The 20875-nt window shown below is 44.9% G+C and overlaps 2 protein-coding genes across 2 annotated transcripts in view; both read left to right on the top strand.

Annotated features, from left to right (window-relative positions):
• Positions 1-603, top strand: part of LOC115173234 (copine-4) — a 7873-nt gene extending 7270 nt beyond the window's left edge. The window contains exon 12 of the mRNA XM_029731150.1: positions 235-603. Coding sequence (XP_029587010.1) covers positions 235-369 — 135 coding nt within the window. The 3' untranslated portion in view covers positions 370-603. The remainder of the gene's footprint in view (positions 1-234) is intronic.
• A 7995-nt stretch (positions 604-8598) lies between these two features.
• On the top strand, positions 8599-12919 carry mrpl3 (mitochondrial ribosomal protein L3). Its single transcript, XM_029732402.1, has 11 exons — positions 8599-8833; positions 9178-9261; positions 9357-9448; positions 9542-9633; positions 9715-9813; positions 9901-10000; positions 11022-11082; positions 11815-11926; positions 12069-12146; positions 12509-12586; positions 12744-12919. The coding sequence occupies exons 1-11, from the start codon at positions 8748-8750 to the stop codon at positions 12888-12890; spliced, it is 1029 nt and encodes a 342-aa protein (XP_029588262.1). The 5' UTR covers positions 8599-8747; the 3' UTR covers positions 12891-12919.
• Positions 12920-20875: the final 7956 nt, after the last annotated feature.

Here is a 20875-nt window from a genome sequence, read left to right as displayed (position 1 = left end):
GGAGCGGGAGAGAGAGGGAGGGAGGGAGGGACAGAGGGAGAGAGAGAAACAGACAAAGCGGTTGGTGTAATCACTGTACAGTTTAAATAACAGACAGCAAAAGTCTTTGAGGAGTCAGTGCACTCGCAAGTGTGTGTATAATATCTGTGTTTGTGTGCGTGTGTGAGGTTGTATAACTTGTGTGTGTAAACGTGTGTAATGTGTGTGTGTGTTGGTGTGTGTGTGTCTCCCCAGGCGTCCCCGGCTGCGCTAGCTAAGAGTGTGCTAGCAGAGGTGCCCAATCAGGTGGTGGATTACTACAATGCCAAAGGAATCCATCCCAAATGTCTGTCTGACTACGACGAATCTACCAGACCCTTCAGCCCCTGACCACACACATACACACGTATTAATCACACACACATTAAACACACACATATACACACACGTTATAAACACAAACTAATATATACTCACCCATACACACACACACACAAACACACACACACACCCTGCATACAGTAGTGTAGCTCAGAGAAGTAGTTTGGTGGGTTTAACTATCAATCAATCAAATGTGTTTAGAAAGGCCGGAACCTAGGAAGAAACCTAGTTCTCTTCTGGCTGTGCCGGGTGGAGATTATAACGATCATTCAGAGTATCTCTACCGCTCCTGCTGTCCCTAGAGAGTTGAAAACAGCAGGTCTGGGACAAGGTGGCACGTCTGGTGAACAGGTCAGGGTTCCATAGCCGCAGGCAAAACAGTTGAAACTGGAGCAGCAGCACGACGAGGTGGACTGGGGACAGCAAGGAGTCATCAGGCCAGGTAGTCCTGAAGCAGGAGAGGGAGAAGGAGAGGGAGAGAAGAGAGAGAATTAGAGAGAGCATACTTAAATTCACACAGGACACAGGATAAGACAGGAGAAATACTCCAGATAAAACAGACTGACCCTAGCCCCCCGACACATAAACTATTGCAGCATAAATACTGGAGGCTGAGACAGGAAGGGTCAGGAGACACTGTGGCCCCATCCAACGATACCCCCAGACAGGGCCAAACAGGCAGGATATAATCCCACCCACTTTGCCAAAGCACAGACCCCACACCACTAGAGGGATATCTTCAACCACCAATTGACTATCCTGAGACAAGGCCGAGTATAGCCCACGAAGATCTCCCCCACGGCACGAACCAAAGGGGGGGCACCAACCCGGACAGGAAGATCACGTCAGTGACTAAACCCACTCAAGTAATACACCACCCCTAGGGATGGCATGGAAGAACACCAGTAAACCAGTGACTCAGCCCCTGTAATAGGGTTTGAGGCAGTGAATCCCAGTGGAGAGCGGGAACCGGCCAGGCAGAGACAGCAAGGGCGGTTTGTTGCTCCAGTGCCTTTCTGTTCACCTTCACACTCCTGGGCCAGACTACACTCAATCATAGGACCTACTGAAGAGATGAGTCTTTAATAAAGACTTAAAGGTTGAAACCGAGTCTGCGTCTCTCACATGGATAGGCAGACCATTCCATAAAAATGTAGCTTTATTGGGGAAAGCCCTGCCTCCAGCTGTTTGCTTAGAAATTATAGGGACAGTAAGGAGGCCTGCGTCTTGTGTCGGTATGTACGGCAGGACCAAATCGGAAAGATAGGTTGGAGCAAGCCCATGTAATGCTTTGTAGGTTAGCAGTAAAACCTTGAAATCAGCCCTAGCCTTCACAGGAAGCCAGTGTAGAGAGGCTAGCACTGGAGTAATATGATCACATTTTTTGGTTCTAGTCAAGATTCTAGCAGCCGTGTTTAGCGCTAACTGAAGTTTATTTAGTGCTTTATCCGGGTAGCCGGAGAGTAGAGCATTGCAGTAATCTAACCTAGAAGTGACAAAAGCATGGATACATTTTTCTGCCTCATTTTTGGACAGAAAGTTTAAGATTTTTGCAATGTTGCGTAGATGGAAAAAAAGCTGTCCTTGAAACAGTCTTGATATGTTCGTCAAAAGAGAGATCAGGGTCCAGAGTAACGCCGAGGTCCTTCACAATTTTATTTGAGACGACTGTACAACCATCAACATTAATTGTCATATTCAACAGAAGATCTCTCTGTTTCTTGGGACCTAGAACTAGCATCTCTGTTTAGTCTGAGTTTAAAAGTAGAACATTTGCCGCCATCCACTTCCTTATGTCTGAAACACAGGCTTCCAGGGAGGGCAATTTTGGGGCTTCACCATGTTTCATCAAAATGTACAGCTGTGTGTCGTCCGCATAGTAGTGAAAGTTAACATTATGTTTCTGAATGACATCACCAAGAGGTAAAATATATAGTGAAAACAATAGAGGTCCTAAAACGGAGCCTTGAGGAACACCGACATTTACAGTTGATTTGTCAGAGGACAAACCATCTACAGAGACAAACTAATATATTTCCTACAGATAAGATCTAAACCAGGCCAGAACTTGTCCGAGTAGACCAATTTGGGTTTCCAATCTCTCCAAAAGAATGTGGTGATCGATGGTATCAAAAGCAGCACTAAGGTCTAGGAGCACAAGGACCGATGCAGAGCCTCGATCTGACGCCTTTTAAAGGTAATCTACCACCTTTACAAGTGCAGTCTCAGTGCTGTGTTGGAGTCTAAAACCAGACTGAAGCGTTTCGTATACATTGTTTGTCTTCAGGAAGGCAGTGAGTTGCTGCGTAACAACTTTTTCTAAAATGTTTAAGAGGAATGGGAGATTCGATATAGGCCAATAGTTTTTTATATTTTCTTGGTCAAGGTTTGGCTTTTTCAGGAGAGGCTTTATTACTGCCACCTTTAGTGAGTTTGGTACACATCCTGTGGATAGAGAGCCGTTTATTATGTTCAACATAGGAGGGCCAAGCACAGGAAGCAGCTCTTTCAGTAGTTTAATTGGAATAGGGTCCAGTATGCAGCTTGAAGGTTTAGAGGCCATGATTATTTTCATTAATGTGTCAAGAGATATAGCATTAAAAAACTTGTCTGTCTCCCTTGATCCTAGGTCCTGGCAGTGTTGTGCAGACTCAGGACAACGGAGCTTTGGAGGAATACGCAGATTTAAAGAGGAGTCCGTAATTTGCTTTCTAATGATCATGATCTTTTCGTCAAAGAAGATCATGAATTTATCACTGCTGAAGTGAAAGCCATCCTCTCTTGGGGAATGCTGCTTTTTAGTTAACTTCGCGACAGTATCAAAAATACATTTTGGATTGTTCTTATTTTCCTCAGTTAACTTGGAAAAATAGGATGATCGAGCAGCAGTGAGGGCTCTTCGATACTGCACGGTACTGTCTTTCCAAGCTAGTCGGAAGACTTCCAGTTTGCTGTAGCGCCATTTCCGTTCCAATTTTCTGGAAGCTTGCTTCAGAACTCTGGTATTTTCTGTATACCAGGGAGCTAGTTTCTTATGACAAATGTTTTTTGTTTTTACGGATGCGACTGAATCTAGGGTATTACGCAAGGTTGAACTGAGTTCCTCAATTAGGTGGTTATCTGATTTTTGTACTCTGACGTCCTTGGGTAAGTAGAGGGATTCTGGAAGGGCATCTAGGAATCTTTGGGTTGTCTGAGAATTTATGGCATGGCTTTTGATGATCCTTGTTTGGGGTCTGAGCAGATTATTTGTTGCGATTGCAAACGTAATAAAATGGTGGTCCGATAGTCCAGGATTATGAGTAAAAGCATTAAGATCCACAACATTTATTCCACGGGAATAAAGGTCCAGAGTATGACTATGGCAGTGAGTAGGTCCGGAGACATGTTGGACAAAACCCGATGATGGCTCCGAAAGGCTTTTGGAGTGGGTCTGAGGACTTTTCCATGTGAATATTAAAATGTTGAATATTTTCTGCCATGACTACAAGGTAGGAATTCAGGGAACTCAGTGAGGCACACTGTATATGGCCCAGGAGGCCTGTAAACAGTAGCTATAAAAAGTGATTGAGTAGGCTGCATAGATTTCATGACTAGAAGCTCAAAAGACGAAAACGCTGTCTTTTTTGGGGGGAAATTTAAATTTGCTATCGTGAATGTTAGCAACACCTCCGCCTTTGCGGGATGCGCTGGGGATATGGTCACTAGTGTAACCAGGAGGTGAGGCCTCATTTAACACAGTAAATTCATCAGGCTTAAGCCATGTTTCAGTCAGGCCAATCACATCAAGATTATGATCAGTGATTAGTTCATTGACTATAACTGCCTCGGAAGTGAGGGATCTAATATTAAGTAGCCCTATTTTGAGATGTGAGATATCACAATCTCTTTCAATAATGACAGGAATGGAGGAGGTCTTTATTCCAGTGAGATTGCTAAGGCGAACACCGCCATGTTAAGTTTTGCCCAACCTAGATCGAGACACAGACACGGTCTCAATGGGGATAGCTGAGCTGACTACACTGACTGTGCTAGTGGCAGACTCCACTAAGCTGGCAGGCTGGCTAACAGCCTGCTGCCTGGCCTGCACCCTATTTCATTGTGGAGCTAGGGGAGTTAGAGCCCTGCCTATGTTCATAGATAAGATGAGAGCACCCCTCCAGCTAGGATGGGGTCCGTCACTCCTCAGCAGGCCAGGCTTGGTCCTGTTTGTGGCTGAGTCCCAGAAAGAGGGCCAATTATCTACAAATTCTATCTTTTGGGAGGGGCAGAAAACAGTTTTCAACCAGGGATTGAGTTGTGAGATGCTGTAGAGCTCATCCCTCCCCCTAACTGGGAGGGGGCCAGAGACAATTAATCGATGCCGACACATCTTTCTAGCTGATTTACATGCTGAAGCTATGTTGCGCTTCGTGACCTCTGACTGTTTCATCCTAACATCGTTGGTGCTGAAGTGGATAACAATATCCATATACTCTCTACACTCGCCAGTTTTAGCCTTAGCCAGAATCATCTTCAGATTAGCCTTAACGTCGGTAGCCCTGCCCCCTGGTAAACAGTGCATGATCGCTGGATGATTCGTTTTAAGTCTAATACTGCGGTTAATGGAGTCGCCAATGACTAGGGTTTTCAGTTTGTCAGAGCTAATGGTGGGAGGCTTCGGCGTCTCAGACCCCGTAACGGGAGGAGGAGAGACCAGAGAAGTCTCGGCCTCTGACTCCAACCCGTTGCTTAATGGGGAGAACTGGTTTAAAGTTTCTGTCGGCTGAATGAGCGACACTGGTTGAGCATTCCTACATCATTTCCCTCCAGAAGCCATGAGAAAATTGTCTGGCTATGGGGACTGTGCGAGGTGATTTATACTACTATCTCAAATCAAATCAAATGTATTTGTCACATACACATGGTTAGCAGGTGTTAATGCAAGTATAGCAAAATGCTTGTGCTTCTAGTTCCGACCATGCAGTAATATCTAACAAGTAATATAACCTAACAATTTCACAACAACTACCTTATACACACAAGTGTAAAGGAATTAATAAGAATATGTACATAAAAATATATAAATGAGTGATGGCCGAACGGCATAGGCAAGATGCAGTAGATTGTATTGAGTACAGTATATACATATGAGATGAGTAATGTAGGGTATGTAAACATTATATAAAGTGGCATTGTTTAAAGTGGCTAGTGATACATTACATCAAGATGGCAAGATGCAGTAGATGGTATGGCGTACACTATATACATATGAGATGAGTAATGTACTTATTGGTGGCACAGACGCTGTTTCATCCTTTCCTACACTTAAATTACCCTTGCCATAAGGCGATCGTTCTCCTGTATATTATGAGTACAGCGACTGCAATTAGAAGGCATAATGTTAATGTTAATACTTAGCTTCGGCTGGTGGAGGTCTTGACGAACCATGTCCGGGATGAAAAAGTTGAATGAATAAAGTTGAGCGAGGGAAAAAAATATAAAACGGTAATTAAAAAGTAAAAACTGTAAAGTTGGCAGGTAGCAAAGTAAGGTTACAAACTGCACAGCAGCACGTTAACAAGTCTACAAGTTGTGACCGGAAATTAAGTCATAGTGTATTACATAGTGTATTACTGCATGCTGGCCCAATGGGTTTTATATCTTACATTATATCACATAGTCTGTGTGTATATACATAACAACAAACATACACACAAACATATACACTTGTAGACACACACACACACACCTTTTAAAGGCGACTTTTAAGATTTGAACATTATTACATACAGCATAGGCTAAATAAAGATTAGTAAGAGACTTACCTTATAATAACATACAGTATTACTCCATTGTCTAGGGTTTTGGTAACATAGAAGACTTTGTAAACAAATAATGTATAGCTTCAAATCATGTTTAGAGTGATGTTGCTCTCATGGAATGTAATTCCTTCAGCACTAATAATATATTTCATATAGAATGAAATGCTATTTGCATGTAAAAATGTCATTGGATGAATGTTCTCTGTTGTTTACGTTTTTGTTGGTGGCCCACTCTTTGATGGTATGCACATCTTACAGAGTGTGGCTTTTAAGGGGTTAGGGTTGTATACTGTAAGCTGTGTTATATACTTCCTTTTCTACAGGTTTGTTGAGAGTTTGCTAAATAAATAGATAATTACAATTGTTCTAATTTCATAACCTTCGTTACTTGTAAGGCATTTGAGTGAATAGCTATGTCTGTGTGTGTGTGTGTGTGTGTGTGTGTGTGTGTGTGTGTGTGTGTGTGTGTGTGTGTGTGTGTGTGTGTGTGTGTCTGATGTTTCTGTGGATTAGGCACTTTACTGTATTACAGACCAGATCACATCATGTACTATTGTTTCCCAGATGCCCTTGTCTCTGTGTGACTGTGTCTGTTTATCTGTCTGTCTGTTTATGTCTGTCTGTTTATCTGTCTGTCTGTCTGTCTGTCTGTCTGTCTGTCTGTCTGTCTGTCTGTCTGTCTGTTTATCTGTCTGTCTGTTTATCTGTCTGTCTGTCTGTCTGTCTGTCTGTCTGTCTGTCTGTCTGTTTATCTGTCTGTCTGTTTATCTGTCTGTCTGTTTATCTGTCTGTCTGTCTGTCTGTCTGTCTGTCTGTCTTTCTGTCTGTCTTTCTGTCATCTTCATGCGAACCACAAGGACAAGCTCAATGCATCAGAACACTGGGAATAATCCCCATTCCGACTGGCATCATCAGTATTCTGAACATGGACACCGATTTCTCCAATTAAGCTCTCTCAGGAACTTGAGTTCTCTGGGATGGAGGGAGTGGATGAGGAGGAAAGAGGGAGGAGGAGAAGAGTAAGAGGATGTTCTGTACAACTCAGTCATATGCTTTGGGCCCCTATGAGGAAGGAGGGAGGAAGACAGGAAGCAGGAAGAGGTGAGAGAGATAGAGGAGGAGTGTGAGGTCCTGGATGTTTTATGCCCTGTTCAAAATCACCAACACCTTACTTTATTCATCATCAACCAGCCATCTCTGTCAACCATCAAACCCACTGGCTCACATGTATCTACAAATCCCTTCTCAGCAAGACCCCCTTTGCAAATCAGAATTTGTTTATAAGACTTACCACTGACTGGAAACGTGTGGTAAATTATTTAATTTTTTAAAATCACAATGTAACTCGAAAAAGGCAATACATATTCCTAACCATGTCTTGGTAACATGGTGTATGTGTGCAGTGGCGACCCGTCATGTTGTCCTGTTTTTCATGTTATTTTGGCATTAATATGTGTCATATATCAGTTTGCAAACAATGTAAAAAAAAAAAAAAGAAGATATATCATTGAGTTAATAAAGACAAACATGGTCTCTTTTTTGTTTTCTTGAGTAAAGCAGCTCCAAAATGCAGGTGTTTCAGCCTAGCTCAGTGCTTCTGTGGTAGTGGGGCAAGCCAGCAGAAAATACGGAGCTTTGCATCGTGTTTGGCTCAGTGTTCTGTCACTCATAGGGACACTACGTCACCAACAAGTCTAAGGGTAGAGCTAGAAAAGTCAAGCCCCGTGGGTGCTGCCATAGAGTTACATTAGAAGTTACATCATACTTTCAAAATCTTAGCTAGCAGTTGTCATCATGAATCAAGTCGACAATCTACTGGCCAATCCTTTTTAATCCTTGTCGTATGAAGATAAATAATGGAGCTAAATTATAGATAAACGTATCGGTGCTCATCGGCCATTGGACATAAACATTACACGACAAGTTGGAAATCACAAATTCAACAATGAGTGGTTGGAAGGAATCAGTGGCTAACTGCAAGCATTGCAAAGCAATCGGTAGCCTGCTATTCAGTGGAGTGGCTGTGTGGTCCCAAGTCTATGATTAAGGGTCTCTTTTCCTAGTTTAAAATAAACATAAACATTCAACATTGGCCATGCTGTCAATGAAGCATGATTTGTGCATTGCTCAAAACAACTGTTAACTCGGAAATGCAAAATCTGACTTCTTTAGTGAGTTCAAGACAACTGGGAACTTGGGATAAAGAGCTACTACTGGGAAAATACGTTTTGAACTTTCATCCAACTAGGAATTGTACATTCGGAACGTGGGTCTCTTTCTAGAGCTACGACCTGAAGATCACTGACGTCATCATGATTCTACCTTTTTTTCCCAGAGTTCCCAGTTGTTTAAAATGTTCTCCATAATGTTGATTTGAAGACACTGAATCAGTCCAATCGATGAAGCGGAACTACATTTCCGAGCACCTGCGGAATTATTTCCGAGCCGTACCGGAAACCCTCAGGGTGACATTTCACAGCAGAGCACAGGCATGAAGTCATGGGATTGCTGCTAAATTGAAGCATTTTTCCACATTGGAGTTTATGTTGGTAACGTTAGGCTCGTGAGTGGAATAATAACAGAATGGCCGCGTGGACCTGCCGAGTTGTTCTCTACAGCGGAGCACGTGCGCTAGCGGGACGAACCGGAGCGGTAGCAGCAGCCGACAGGTAACGTTGACACACTACAGTAGCTAGCTAACGATACGGTAGTTATTGTGAAAGGTAGTTAGTTAGCACTGCAGTTTTGGTGAAAGACGGCTAACTAGCTGGCTACTAGCAACTGTGGTTTTAGTCAGTTAACGTTAGTTAGCTAGCTTTGTAGTTCTAGATAACGTTAGTAAGTAAGTTACTGTAACTTAGGTTTACACGTTAGCTACCTCGGAAGTAGTTTATAGACAAATCTGCTTTGGGGTTATCAAGCTAACGTTACCTAGCTATCCAACTGCTATATCTTACCCCTTTCTAACCAAAACCAGTAAAAGTCCATACCTCATCTCTTTCTCTGTCTACAGCTGTCTCTTTCAGAGTGTTCGGACGGTGAAGACCACAACGTGGTGGGAGGAGCATCTGACAGAGGATAATAAATCATATATGAGGTTGGTCATGTGTGTGGATTCCACCAATACACCGGAAGTACTGTAAAATATATGTAATAAGTATTGAATGAATTGCGTTCTTGCATATTTTCCAGGAAGAGTCTGGGAGAGGAGTATAATCGACAGATAGCTGCTAAGCTCCACCCACTGAAGGATGAGCCCTGGCCCAGACAAGAATGGACAAAGGGTATGTGTGTTTACTGTGTGGTGTGTGTGTGATGGTTATTGGTGTTCATTTGTGCTTGGGTGGGTGGGAGTGTTAATGCGTGTATTAATCCAGAGAGTCGGCGAGTAGGGCTGGTTGCAGTGAAGTTGGGCATGGCCCCAGTCTGGACCAAAACAGGAGAGAGACACGTGGTGACCATGCTGCAGGTAACACACATGACACCACACATGGTCACAATCTCTCACACACAATCAAACAACAGTCACAGGTGGTGGTGTGTGTTGTAGGTGCAGGATTGCCATGTGTTGAATTACCTGTCTAAAGAGAAGTATGATGGACACACTGCTGCCCTGGTGGTGGGAGGGAAGAACGCATCGCCCTTCTACGTAAGTTCAAACGCACACTGTTTAAAGCCATAGTGTATAAAGTAGTTCATTTACTCTCTGTCACCCTCTCTCTCTCTCGCCCTATAGAAGACAGATGAAGAGATGGAGATGTTTAGGTTGGCTGGAGTTCCTCCTAAACAGAAAGTCACCACCTTTAAAGTCTCTGACAATGCTATCATCAAACCAGGTACACACACACCACCATCATCAAACCAGGTACACACACACACCACCATCATCAAACCAGGTACACACACACACCACCATCATCAAACCAGGTACACACACACACCACCATCATCAAACCAGGTACACACACACCACCATCATCAAACCAGGTACACACACACCACCATCATCAAACCAGGTACACACACACCACCATCATCATTCTGGATGAGTTGTAGGGGTTTAATGGCACAGGCAGGGAGCCCCGTCAACAGCGAGTTGCAGTAATCCAGACGGGAGATGACAAGTGCCTGGATTAGGACCTGCGCCGCTTCCTGTGTGAGGCAGGGTCGTACTCTGCGAATGTTGTAGAGCATGAACCTACAGGATCGGGTCACCGCCTTGATGTTAGCGGAGAACGACAGGGTGTTGTCCAGGGTCACGCCAAGGTTCTTAGCACTCTGGGAGGAGGACACAATGGAGTTGTCAACCGTGATGGCGAGATCATGGAACGGGCAGTCCTTCCCCGGGAGGAAGAGCAGCTCCGTCTTGCCGAGGTTCAGCTTGAGGTGGTGATCCGTCATCCACACTGATATGTCTGCCAGACATGCAGAGATGCGATTCGCCACCTGGTTATCAGAAGGGGGAAAGGAGAAGATTAATTGTGTCGTCTGCGTAGCAATGATAGGAGAGACCATGTGAGGATATGACAGAGCCAAGTGACTTGGTGTATTTCGAGAATAGGAGAGGGCCTAGAACTGAGCCCTGGGGGACACCAGTGGTGAGAGCACGTGGTGCGGAGACGGATTCTCGCCATGCCACCTGGTAGGAGCGACCTGTCAGGTAGGACGCAATCCAAGAGTATATGGAAAACGTGTTTGATACCATTCTATTCATGCCGCTTGTGGTCCACTCACACCATATACACACACAGACTATACGAAAACACGCACACACATAAACACACTGCCATCATCAAACTAGGTACTGAATCCAACTACACTGTTAACCCTATCCCTCTCTGTGTCTCTCCACTCAAGGCACTCCTCTCTATGCAGCACACTTCCGTCCAGGACAATATGTAGATGTCACAGCCAAAACGTGAGTTATGTCTCCCTGCCCTCATCTCTCTGTCTGGCTGGCTCCACGCCCTCATCTCTCTGTTTGGCTGGCTCCACACCCTCATCTCTCTGTCTGGCTGGTTCCACACCCTCATCTCTCTGTCTGGCTGGCTCCACACCCTCATCTCTCTGTCTGGCTGGCTCCACACCCTCATCTCTCTGTCTGGCTGGCTCCACACCCTCATCTCTCTGTCTGGCTGGCTCCCTGCCCTCATCTCTCTGTCTGGCTGGCTCCCTGCCCTCATCTCTCTGTCTGGCTGGCTCCCTGCCCTCATCTCTCTGTCTGGCTGGCTCCACGCCCTCATCTCTCTGTCTGGCTGGCTCCACGCCCTCATCTCTCTGTCTGGCTGGCTCCACGCCCTCATCTCTCTGTCTGGCTGGCTCCACGCCCTCATCTCTCTGTCTGGCTGGCTCCACGCCCTCATCTCTCTGTCTGTCAGTCTCCCTGCCCTCATCTCTCTGTCTGGCTGGCTCCACGCCCTCATCTCTCTGTCTGGCTGGCTCCACGCCCTCATCTCTCTGTCTGGCTGGCTCCACGCCCTCATCTCTCTGTCTGGCTGGCTCCACGCCCTCATCTCTCTGTCTGGCTGGCTCCACGCCCTCATCTCTCTGTCTATTTCTGGAGAATTGTTCCATTTCTGTGTTCTAGAATTCTTCTTTGTTCTCAAGTGTGTGTGTGTGTGTGTGTGTGTGTGTGTGTGTGTGTGTGTAGTATTGGTAAGGGTTTTCAGGGGGTGATGAAGCGGTATGGGTTTAAAGGTCAGCCAGCGTCTCATGGCCAGACCAAAACACACCGCAGACCTGGAGCCTCGGGACCTGGAGGGGTAAGACACACACCATTGTTGACTGTTTAAACATTTGGGGAAAAATCAATACATCTAAATAAATATGTAACATCTCATTCTCACACACACACACACTAAAAACACTACTTACACACACTCGGACTAAACTGTGTCTCTTCAGGATCCAGCCAAAGTCTTCAAAGGGAAAAAGATGCCAGGCATGATGGGAAATGTGTTTGACACTGCCCACGGCCTAAAGGTACGCACCCCCACCCCACACACACACACACACACACACACACTCACTGAGTCCATGTAAGCACCTTCATGGATAATCAGAGGAGTGTGAAAACAGCTTGTAGTCCCATTCTGAGTGCTGGCCTAAACCCTTTATGTTACTATCAAACTGGTCCACAACACCCAAAGCAATATCTTTCACCAACGTCTCTCTGTCTCTCTCTGTCTCTCTCTGTCTCTCTCTGTCTCTCCCTGTCTCTCCCTGTCTCTCCCTGTCTCTCCCTGTCTCTCCCTGTCTCTCCCTGTCTCTCCCTGTCTCTCCCTGTCTCTCCCTGTCTCTCCCTGTCTCTCCCTGTCTCTCCCTGTCTCTCTCTGTCTCTCTAGGTATGGAGAGTTAACACCAGGTATAATGTTATCTATGTTCATGGCTCCGTTCCTGGCCACAAGAACTGCTTACTGAAGGTACGACATACACACTCATTTGTCCATCACAGCCAGACTTACAATACTCCTCGATGCACTTCTATTGGTCTGGCAGATAAAGTTACTGACCTTCTTGTTTATCCAATCATGTGGTTTTATAAAGTTACTGAAATGTTTGTCCAATCATATGGTTTAGGTGAGGGACACTAACCTACCGACTTATGTGGAGAAGAACATCAACCCTCCGTTTCCAACGTTCTTCTGTGAGGAGGACGAACAGCTGCCTGACGACCTGTACGATGAAGATCTGTTCATACACACACAGCCCTCACTCACACTCTAACACACACACACAGAGCCCTAACTATTACACAGACATACACACACAGCCCTCACTCGCACTCTAACACACACACACAGAGCCCTAACTATTACACAGACATACACACAGCCCTCACTCACACTCTAACACACAGAGCCCTAACTATTACACACAGACATACACACACAGCCCTCACTCACACTCTAACACACACACACAGAGCCCTAACTATTACACACAGACATACACACAGCCCTCACTCACACTCTAACACACACACACACAGAGCCCTAACTATTACACACAGACATACACACACAGCCCTCACTCACACTCTAACACACACACACAGAGCCCTAACTATTACACACAGACATACACACACAGCCCTCACTCACACTCTAACACACACACACAGAGCCCTAACTATTACACACAGACATACACACACAGCCCTCACTCGCACTCTAACACACACACACAGAGCCCTAACTATTACACAGACATACACACAGCCCTCACTCACACTCTAACACACAGAGCCCTAACTATTACACACAGACATACACACACAGCCCTCACTCACACTCTAACACACACACACAGAGCCCTAACTATTACACAGACATACACACACAGCCCTCACTCGCACTCTAACACACACACACAGAGCCCTAACTATTACACAGACATACACACAGCCCTCACTCACACTCTAACACACAGAGCCCTAACTATTACACACAGACATACACACACAGCCCTCACTCACACTCTAACACACACACACAGAGCCCTAACTATTACACACAGACATACACACACAGCTCTCACTCACACTCTAACACACACACACAGAGCCCTAACTATTACACACAGACATACACACACAGCCCTCACTCACACTCTAACACACACACACAGAGCCCTAACTATTACACACAGACATACACACACAGCCCTCACTCACACTCTAACACACACACACAGAGCCCTAACTATTACACACAGACATACACACACACACACACACACAGAGCCCTAACTATTACACACAGACATACACACACAGCCCTCACTCACACTCTAACACACACACACAGAGCCCTAACTCTTACACACAGACATACACACACAGCCCTCACTCACACTCTAACACACACACACAGAGCCCTAACTATTACACACAGACATACACACACAGCCCTCACTCGCACTCTAACACACACACACAGAGCCCTAACTATTACACAGACATACACACAGCCCTCACTCACACTCTAACACACAGAGCCCTAACTATTACACACAGACATACACACACAGCCCTCACTCACACTCTAACACACACACACAGAGCCCTAACTATTACACAGACATACACACACAGCCCTCACTCGCACTCTAACACACACACACAGAGCCCTAACTATTACACAGACATACACACAGCCCTCACTCACACTCTAACACACAGAGCCCTAACTATTACACACAGACATACACACACAGCCCTCACTCACACTCTAACACACACACACAGAGCCCTAACTATTACACACAGACATACACACACAGCTCTCACTCACACTCTAACACACACACACAGAGCCCTAACTATTACACACAGACATACACACACAGCCCTCACTCACACTCTAACACACACACACAGAGCCCTAACTATTACACACAGACATACACACACAGCCCTCACTCACACTCTAACACACACACACAGAGCCCTAACTATTACACACAGACATACACACACACACACACACACACACACACACAGAGCCCTAACTATTACACACAGACACACACACAGCCCTCACTCACACTCTAACACACACACAGAGCCCTAACTCTTACACACAGACATACACACACAGCCCTCACTCACACTCTAACACACACACACACACACACACACACACACACACACACACACACAGAGCCCTAACTCTTACACACAGACATACACACACAATCTCATATCAATTTTATGGTGACCAACTGTGACATGTAGGGTTAATGGTGAAATATTTAAATGTTTTCTAGCCACACCCCTCTGTAGTCATGATGTCATTGTGTCTGGGACATTAAACATCCTTTCCTGGAAATACGTTTCCTTTTTGTTCATTATCTTCTCTCTCTTTTTCCTCTCGGTCTCCCTTGCTCTTTCACTCTAATGACCAGAGTTCAGTCACTTCTGTTTCTAAAACCGTAGTAAACAGAGGAGTGATGTAAGGGTCCCCCAGAGGGACGAACAGAAGAGCCAGGAGAGAGAAAGGGAGATGGAGGGAGGGTCGGGAAGCTGACAGGTGGAGAGAGGCAGGAGGGAGAAGATTGGAGAGAGGGAGGGCTGCAGAATCACAAAGGCTGACATTTGTGTGAGGGAATGGGGGATAAATGGGAGGAGGGTGACAGGCAGGGAGCAAGAGACGAAGAGAGGAGGGGTATAAATTAGGACATTATTGTTGCAGCAGAACCGCTGAGAGATACGCATAGATAATATGGAGGGTTAGTGGCTGGTGTGTGTTGAAGACAATCGAATAGGGTTCATGAAAGCTGTTAATGTTGTTATTCTGACTGACTCCTATGAGAGATCTCCTTCCACCATCTGTTTTATGTCAACATGATTATGTTCTGGAGTTTTATTAACCGCAATGATTTTCCCATGATGTCCTGGAACACTGACACACACACACACACACACACAGCCTCAAACAGGAATGTTACCATTAGAAATGTCTGTTGTAATTATTCTCCACAACAGGCCTCCCCACATCTCTATCCACCCCCAACCTTTTTCCCCTCCCCCTTTCCCACCTCATCTTCCTGCTGCTTTCCCTCTCCCCCTCCTTCCCTCTTCTTTTCCCCTCTAGTTCTCTTAGCCTCTCTGCTTGGCTTCTGTCGATTGATGTGCTTTAATGGGACAGACATTCCTTTTAAAGTGTGTGTGTGTGTGTACACAGCAGATAGAGAAGCTGCACTGCACCATTATGCAGAGCATCCGACTCTACTGTACTACACACTAACAGATCATCTATATGACACTATAATATCCAGATCTAAGTATATGATACTGACGTAGTTTACACCTGCTACTAACATGCGGCCTGTGGTCAGATCATGGCCGGATTAGTTTATATCAGGTGTTATCAGAAGGGTGTGCGTGGGTACTCCTGTGTGTGTGAGACAGTCTGACCTTTTTGTCTTGATTGATATAGTCAGATACTGTTGCCTCCACATTTATGGATATTGTATTCACACTAATGCTGATTTGGTCAGCAGGTAGTAGATTAAGTGTTTCTGATTGGCTGATGCTGAGACATCAGCTGTTTGGCCAACGCAGCACTTTCCCTGAGTTTACAGACCTGCTTCTCTCTCCCTAGACACACACACGTGCACGTAAGTTAACTTCAGCTACGCCTTGTGTGTGTGGAGAGAGCGCTGTGTGATATGAATAATTGAGTGTGTTATTTGAAGGAAGCAGCTTCTCTACATTAACCCTCTATCACCACACTGACAGTCTGTCTGTATGATACAGTCACACATACGCATGACGCAGGATGAGCAGCAACATAAACCCTCACCAGTGAGACTGACAGAACCATCATCATGACCATCGTCATGGATGGAAATGAAACCTCTGACCTCAACCCCCCCGACTAGAACGATTCTGTGGTTTTATAATCATTCAACCTTGATTCAATTCAATGCACCTTTATTCATCCCTCAGGAGCAGTAAGGTGGGCAGGACACAAGCAGTAACCTGGCAACTCTGTCCATCCCCTCTCTCTCTCTAGCTCAGCTAAAGGCCTTTGTGTCAGGTTAAATAGTTTTCCTTTCATATTTGTGTCTGTGCTAACATTCTCTTTCTCTGTCACACTCCCTCACACACACATTCAGCACGGCGCAGCAAGCATACTCTGTCACATGAACCTGATCTTGAGGGCCTCTGGGCCAGATGAAGAGAGTGCTGACCTCACTTCCCATTACACCTCTTACTCTCCCCATCTCCTTCCTCACTATCTAGCTCTCGCTCTTTCACTCTGCTTTCTCCCACTGCCCCCCCCCACCCCTCACACCCTCTCTCTTCCATTGATTGGTTGACATCCCAGGTTTGACTTCCTGTTGTGATGGTTTCCGTGACACCCTGAAAACTATTGACATTTATTTACCCCAGAATCACAATCAACACACACAGATACACCCCAGTGGCACCACATGTCTCTCCCAGTTTGAGTACCGGTAGCACTGCTGGAGGCTGACTGAAAAGGAACCCCTTCTCTACCAGAAACCTGCATCTCTCTCTCACACACGTGCACACGCTCACAAATACACACACACTTTCTTATGCGCGCACACACACACACACACATGTACACACTCGCGAACGTGCACACACACAAACAGCTAAACAGTAAACATTGCAGCATACCTGGAGTCATTATCATGCAGAGCTACAAAGCATTGCAGTACTGCGCTGCTCTCTAATCTACTGTTGTGCTCTAATCTAACAATGCTCTAATCTACTACAGTGCTCTAATGCACTGTAGTGCTCTGTGCTCTAATCTACTACAGTGCTCTAATCTACTGTAGTGCTCTGTGCTCTAATCTACTACAGTGCTCTAATCTAACAGTGCTCTAATCTACTGTAGTGCTCTGTGCTCTAATCTACTACAGTGCTCTGTGCTCTAATCTACTACAGTGCTCTGTGCTCTAATCTACTACAGTGCTCTAATCTACTGTAGTGCTCTGTGCTCTAATCTACTACAGTGCTCTAATCTACTGTAGTGCTCTGTGCCCTAATCTACTACAGTGCTCTAATCTACTACAGTGCTCTAATCTACTACAGTGCTCTGTGCTCTAATCTACTACAGTGCTCTGTGCTCTAATCTACTACAGTGCTCTGTGCTCTAATCTACTACAGTGCTCTGTGCTCTAATCTACTACAGTGCTCTGTGCTCTAATCTGCTACAGTGCTCTGTGCTCTAATCTGCTACACTGCTGTACTGCAATGTGCTCTAATCTACTGTACATCTCTAGTTTGTGCATGTGTGCGTGCGGGTGTGTGTGTGTGTCACGTGTGTACATGCGTTTGTGTCATCTACACACACAGCTTGTGAATTTGTCAGTTGAATGATAGGATCCTTGAACAGAATAAATCCTGTTTTTCTACAGTATGCGTTTTGCCAGTCACAACCATGGAACACACCTGACATCTAGTGGCCATGAGGATAAATGCACTCATGTATCAAACGTTCAGTCATAGTGGGACAACCATTTATATCAAAGATCTTTATAGGTCCCTGGCAGTAGGTTGTAAAACACTTTATTTTAGACCAAAATAAGTAATCAAAGATCATCAAACTGAAAAACATGAACACAAAGAGTAAACCTTTATAAAACAGGAACATTGCTGTAATACAACATTGGTAAGCCTAGTAACATGTTAATAACGCTCCATAAACAGTAATACAACATTGGTAAGCCTAGTAACATGTTAATAACGCTCCATAAACAGTAATACAACATTGGTAAGCCTAGTAACATGTTAATAACGCTCCATAAACAGTAATACAACATTGGTAAGCCTAGTAACATGTTAATAACGCTCCATAAACAGTAATACAACATTGGTAAGCCTAGTAACATGTTAATAACGCTCCCTAAACAGTAATACAACATTGGTAAGCCTAGTAACATGTTAATAACGCTCCCTAAACAGTAATACAACATTGGTAAGCCTAGTAACATGTTAATAACGCTCCCTAAACAGTAATACAACATTGGTAAGCCTAGTAACATGTTAATAGCGCTCCCTAAACAGCAATACAACATTGGTAAGCCTAGTAACATGTTAATAACGCTCCATAAACAGCAATACAACATTGGTAAGCCTAGTAACATGTTAATAACGCTCCCTAAACAGCAATACAACATTGGTAAGCCTAGTAACATGTTAATAACGCTCCCTAAACAGAAATACAACATTGGTAAGCCTAGTAACATGTTAATAACGCTCCATAAACAGTAATACAACATTGGTAAGCCTAGTAACATGTTAATAACGCTCCATAAACAGTAATACAACATTGGTAAGCCTAGTAACATGTTAATAACGCTCCATAAACAGTAATACAACATTGGTAAGCCTAGTAACATGTTAATAACGCTCCCTAAACAGAAATACAACATTGGTAAGCCTAGTAACATGTTAATAACGCTCCATAAACAGTAATACAACATTGGTAAGCCTAGTAACATGTTAATAACGCTCCATAAACAGTAATACAACATTGGTAAGCCTAGTAACATGTTAATAACGCTCCATAAACAGTTAACAAGACATCAATAAACCTGAATAAGTACCTTAGTAGCACCACACTGATGCATAGATAGATTGCTCTTGTATTGGCACCATCGTTATGAGAAAGTGTCCCCCAGACGTGGGGTCCTGTATTCAGGATTAGGCTATAGTTAGACTGATTGGGATGTAGTCAGGGTTAGCTGTTTACGGTATAGTTAGACTGATTGGGATGTAGTCAGGGTTAGCTGTTTACGGTATAGTTAGACTGATTGGGATGTAGTCAGGGTTAGCTGTTTACGGTATAGTTAGACTGATTGGGATGTAGTCAGGGTTAGCTGTTTACGGTATAGTTAGACTGATTGGGATGTAGTCAGGGTTAGCTGTTTACGGTATAGTTAGACTGATTGGGATGTAGTCAGGGTTAGCTGTTTACGGTATAGTTAGACTATGGTTGGGATGTGGGTATGGTATGGTTGTGTTCCGAGGTTAGGATTAAGACAGTGAGTAGGTGCTGATAGGGTGGGAGAGGTGGGGGGAGGATGGTGGGGAGGGATAGCGGAGGATGGGTGAGGAGGAGGAGGGATGTATAGTGACTTGGGGGGGAGGTTTGTCCGAGTGGGGGGCTCTGGAGTGACCCCTGGGTGTAGGAAGCGGGGGGGAGGAGGGCTGGTAGGGCAGGTGATGGGAGGCAGCACTATGGTGGTGGGTGGAAGGATAATGGAAGTGGCTATGATGGGGTGAGGAGGGGGAGGACTGGTAATGGTGTGAAGCATGATGAGGGGAGACAGGCGCACTCTGAGGAGAGGTAAAACGGAGGGAGCTGTAATGGGGGGAGGAGGGGTAGGAGTGGCGATGGGGGGAGGTGTGAGATTGATGATGAAGAGTAACGTGATTCTGAGAGACCTGTGAGTCTTTAATGGGGTTATATTTCATGTTAGGGTTAGAGTTATTGGTAAAGTTCCAGATAGTCTTATTGGAGTTACTGTTGGGCAGTATGTTAGGCTCAGAGTGGTTCCTAGCAGTAGCCATGCTGTGGTTGGTGTAGTTAGTGGTGGTAGTATTACTGGTAGTAGTAGAGGGACCAGTCCCCTTCTTGTAGAGGAAGACGTTGTAGTGCAGAGGGGGGCTAGCCTCGGGGCGGAGCTTAGTCTCTTTAGGGAGGAGCAACTGTAGACCAATGGTGACTCCATCCTGCTTTAGAAATATACAGGGTTGAGAGTCAGAGGAAGATAGACATTTATAGACTAGAGAAGATAGAAATAAGTTGGAAAGACAAGGTATGTGAGAAAGATAAAGAGAGTGATGGTTGAGATAGAGGGAAGGAATGGAGAAATGGAGAACGAGGGTTAAGGAAGAGAACAGGTGTGCATGTGTGTGAGAGAGCCTATTCAGTGGAGGCTGCTTAGGGGAGGACAGCTCATAATAATGGCTGGAACGAGCAAATGGCATCACACCATGTCTTTGATGTGTTTGATACCATTACATTGATTCCACTTCAGCCATTATCATCAGCCTGTCCTCCCAAATGAAGGCGCCACCAACCTCCTGTGAGATTACGTTCTATTGGTTGCAAGAATTTTGTATAATATTTTAAATTAACAAAATGTAAGTTTTGAATCGGGCGTCGTTTTGTGTATCAGTTCATAAACCATGTGCCATGGAAATCTCTTCCCAACTATTTTGC

The sequence above is a fragment of the Salmo trutta genome, chromosome 34 (genome assembly GCF_901001165.1).
Source record: "Salmo trutta chromosome 34, fSalTru1.1, whole genome shotgun sequence".
NCBI classification, from domain to species: domain Eukaryota; kingdom Metazoa; phylum Chordata; class Actinopteri; order Salmoniformes; family Salmonidae; genus Salmo; species Salmo trutta.
This window is presented reverse-complemented; position numbering and strand designations above follow the sequence as displayed.

Bases quoted from the DNA above. Each gene is read 5' to 3' on its own strand.
- mrpl3 (XM_029732402.1), top strand. From the start codon at position 8,748: ATGGCCGCGTGGACCTGCCGAGTTGTTCTCTACAGCGGAGCACGTGCG. The intron at 11,927-12,068 runs GTAAGACACACA...GTGTCTCTTCAG, and splicing joins GAGCCTCGGGACCTGGAGGG to GATCCAGCCAAAGTCTTCAA. The intron at 12,587-12,743 runs GTACGACATACA...CATATGGTTTAG, and splicing joins ACAAGAACTGCTTACTGAAG to GTGAGGGACACTAACCTACC.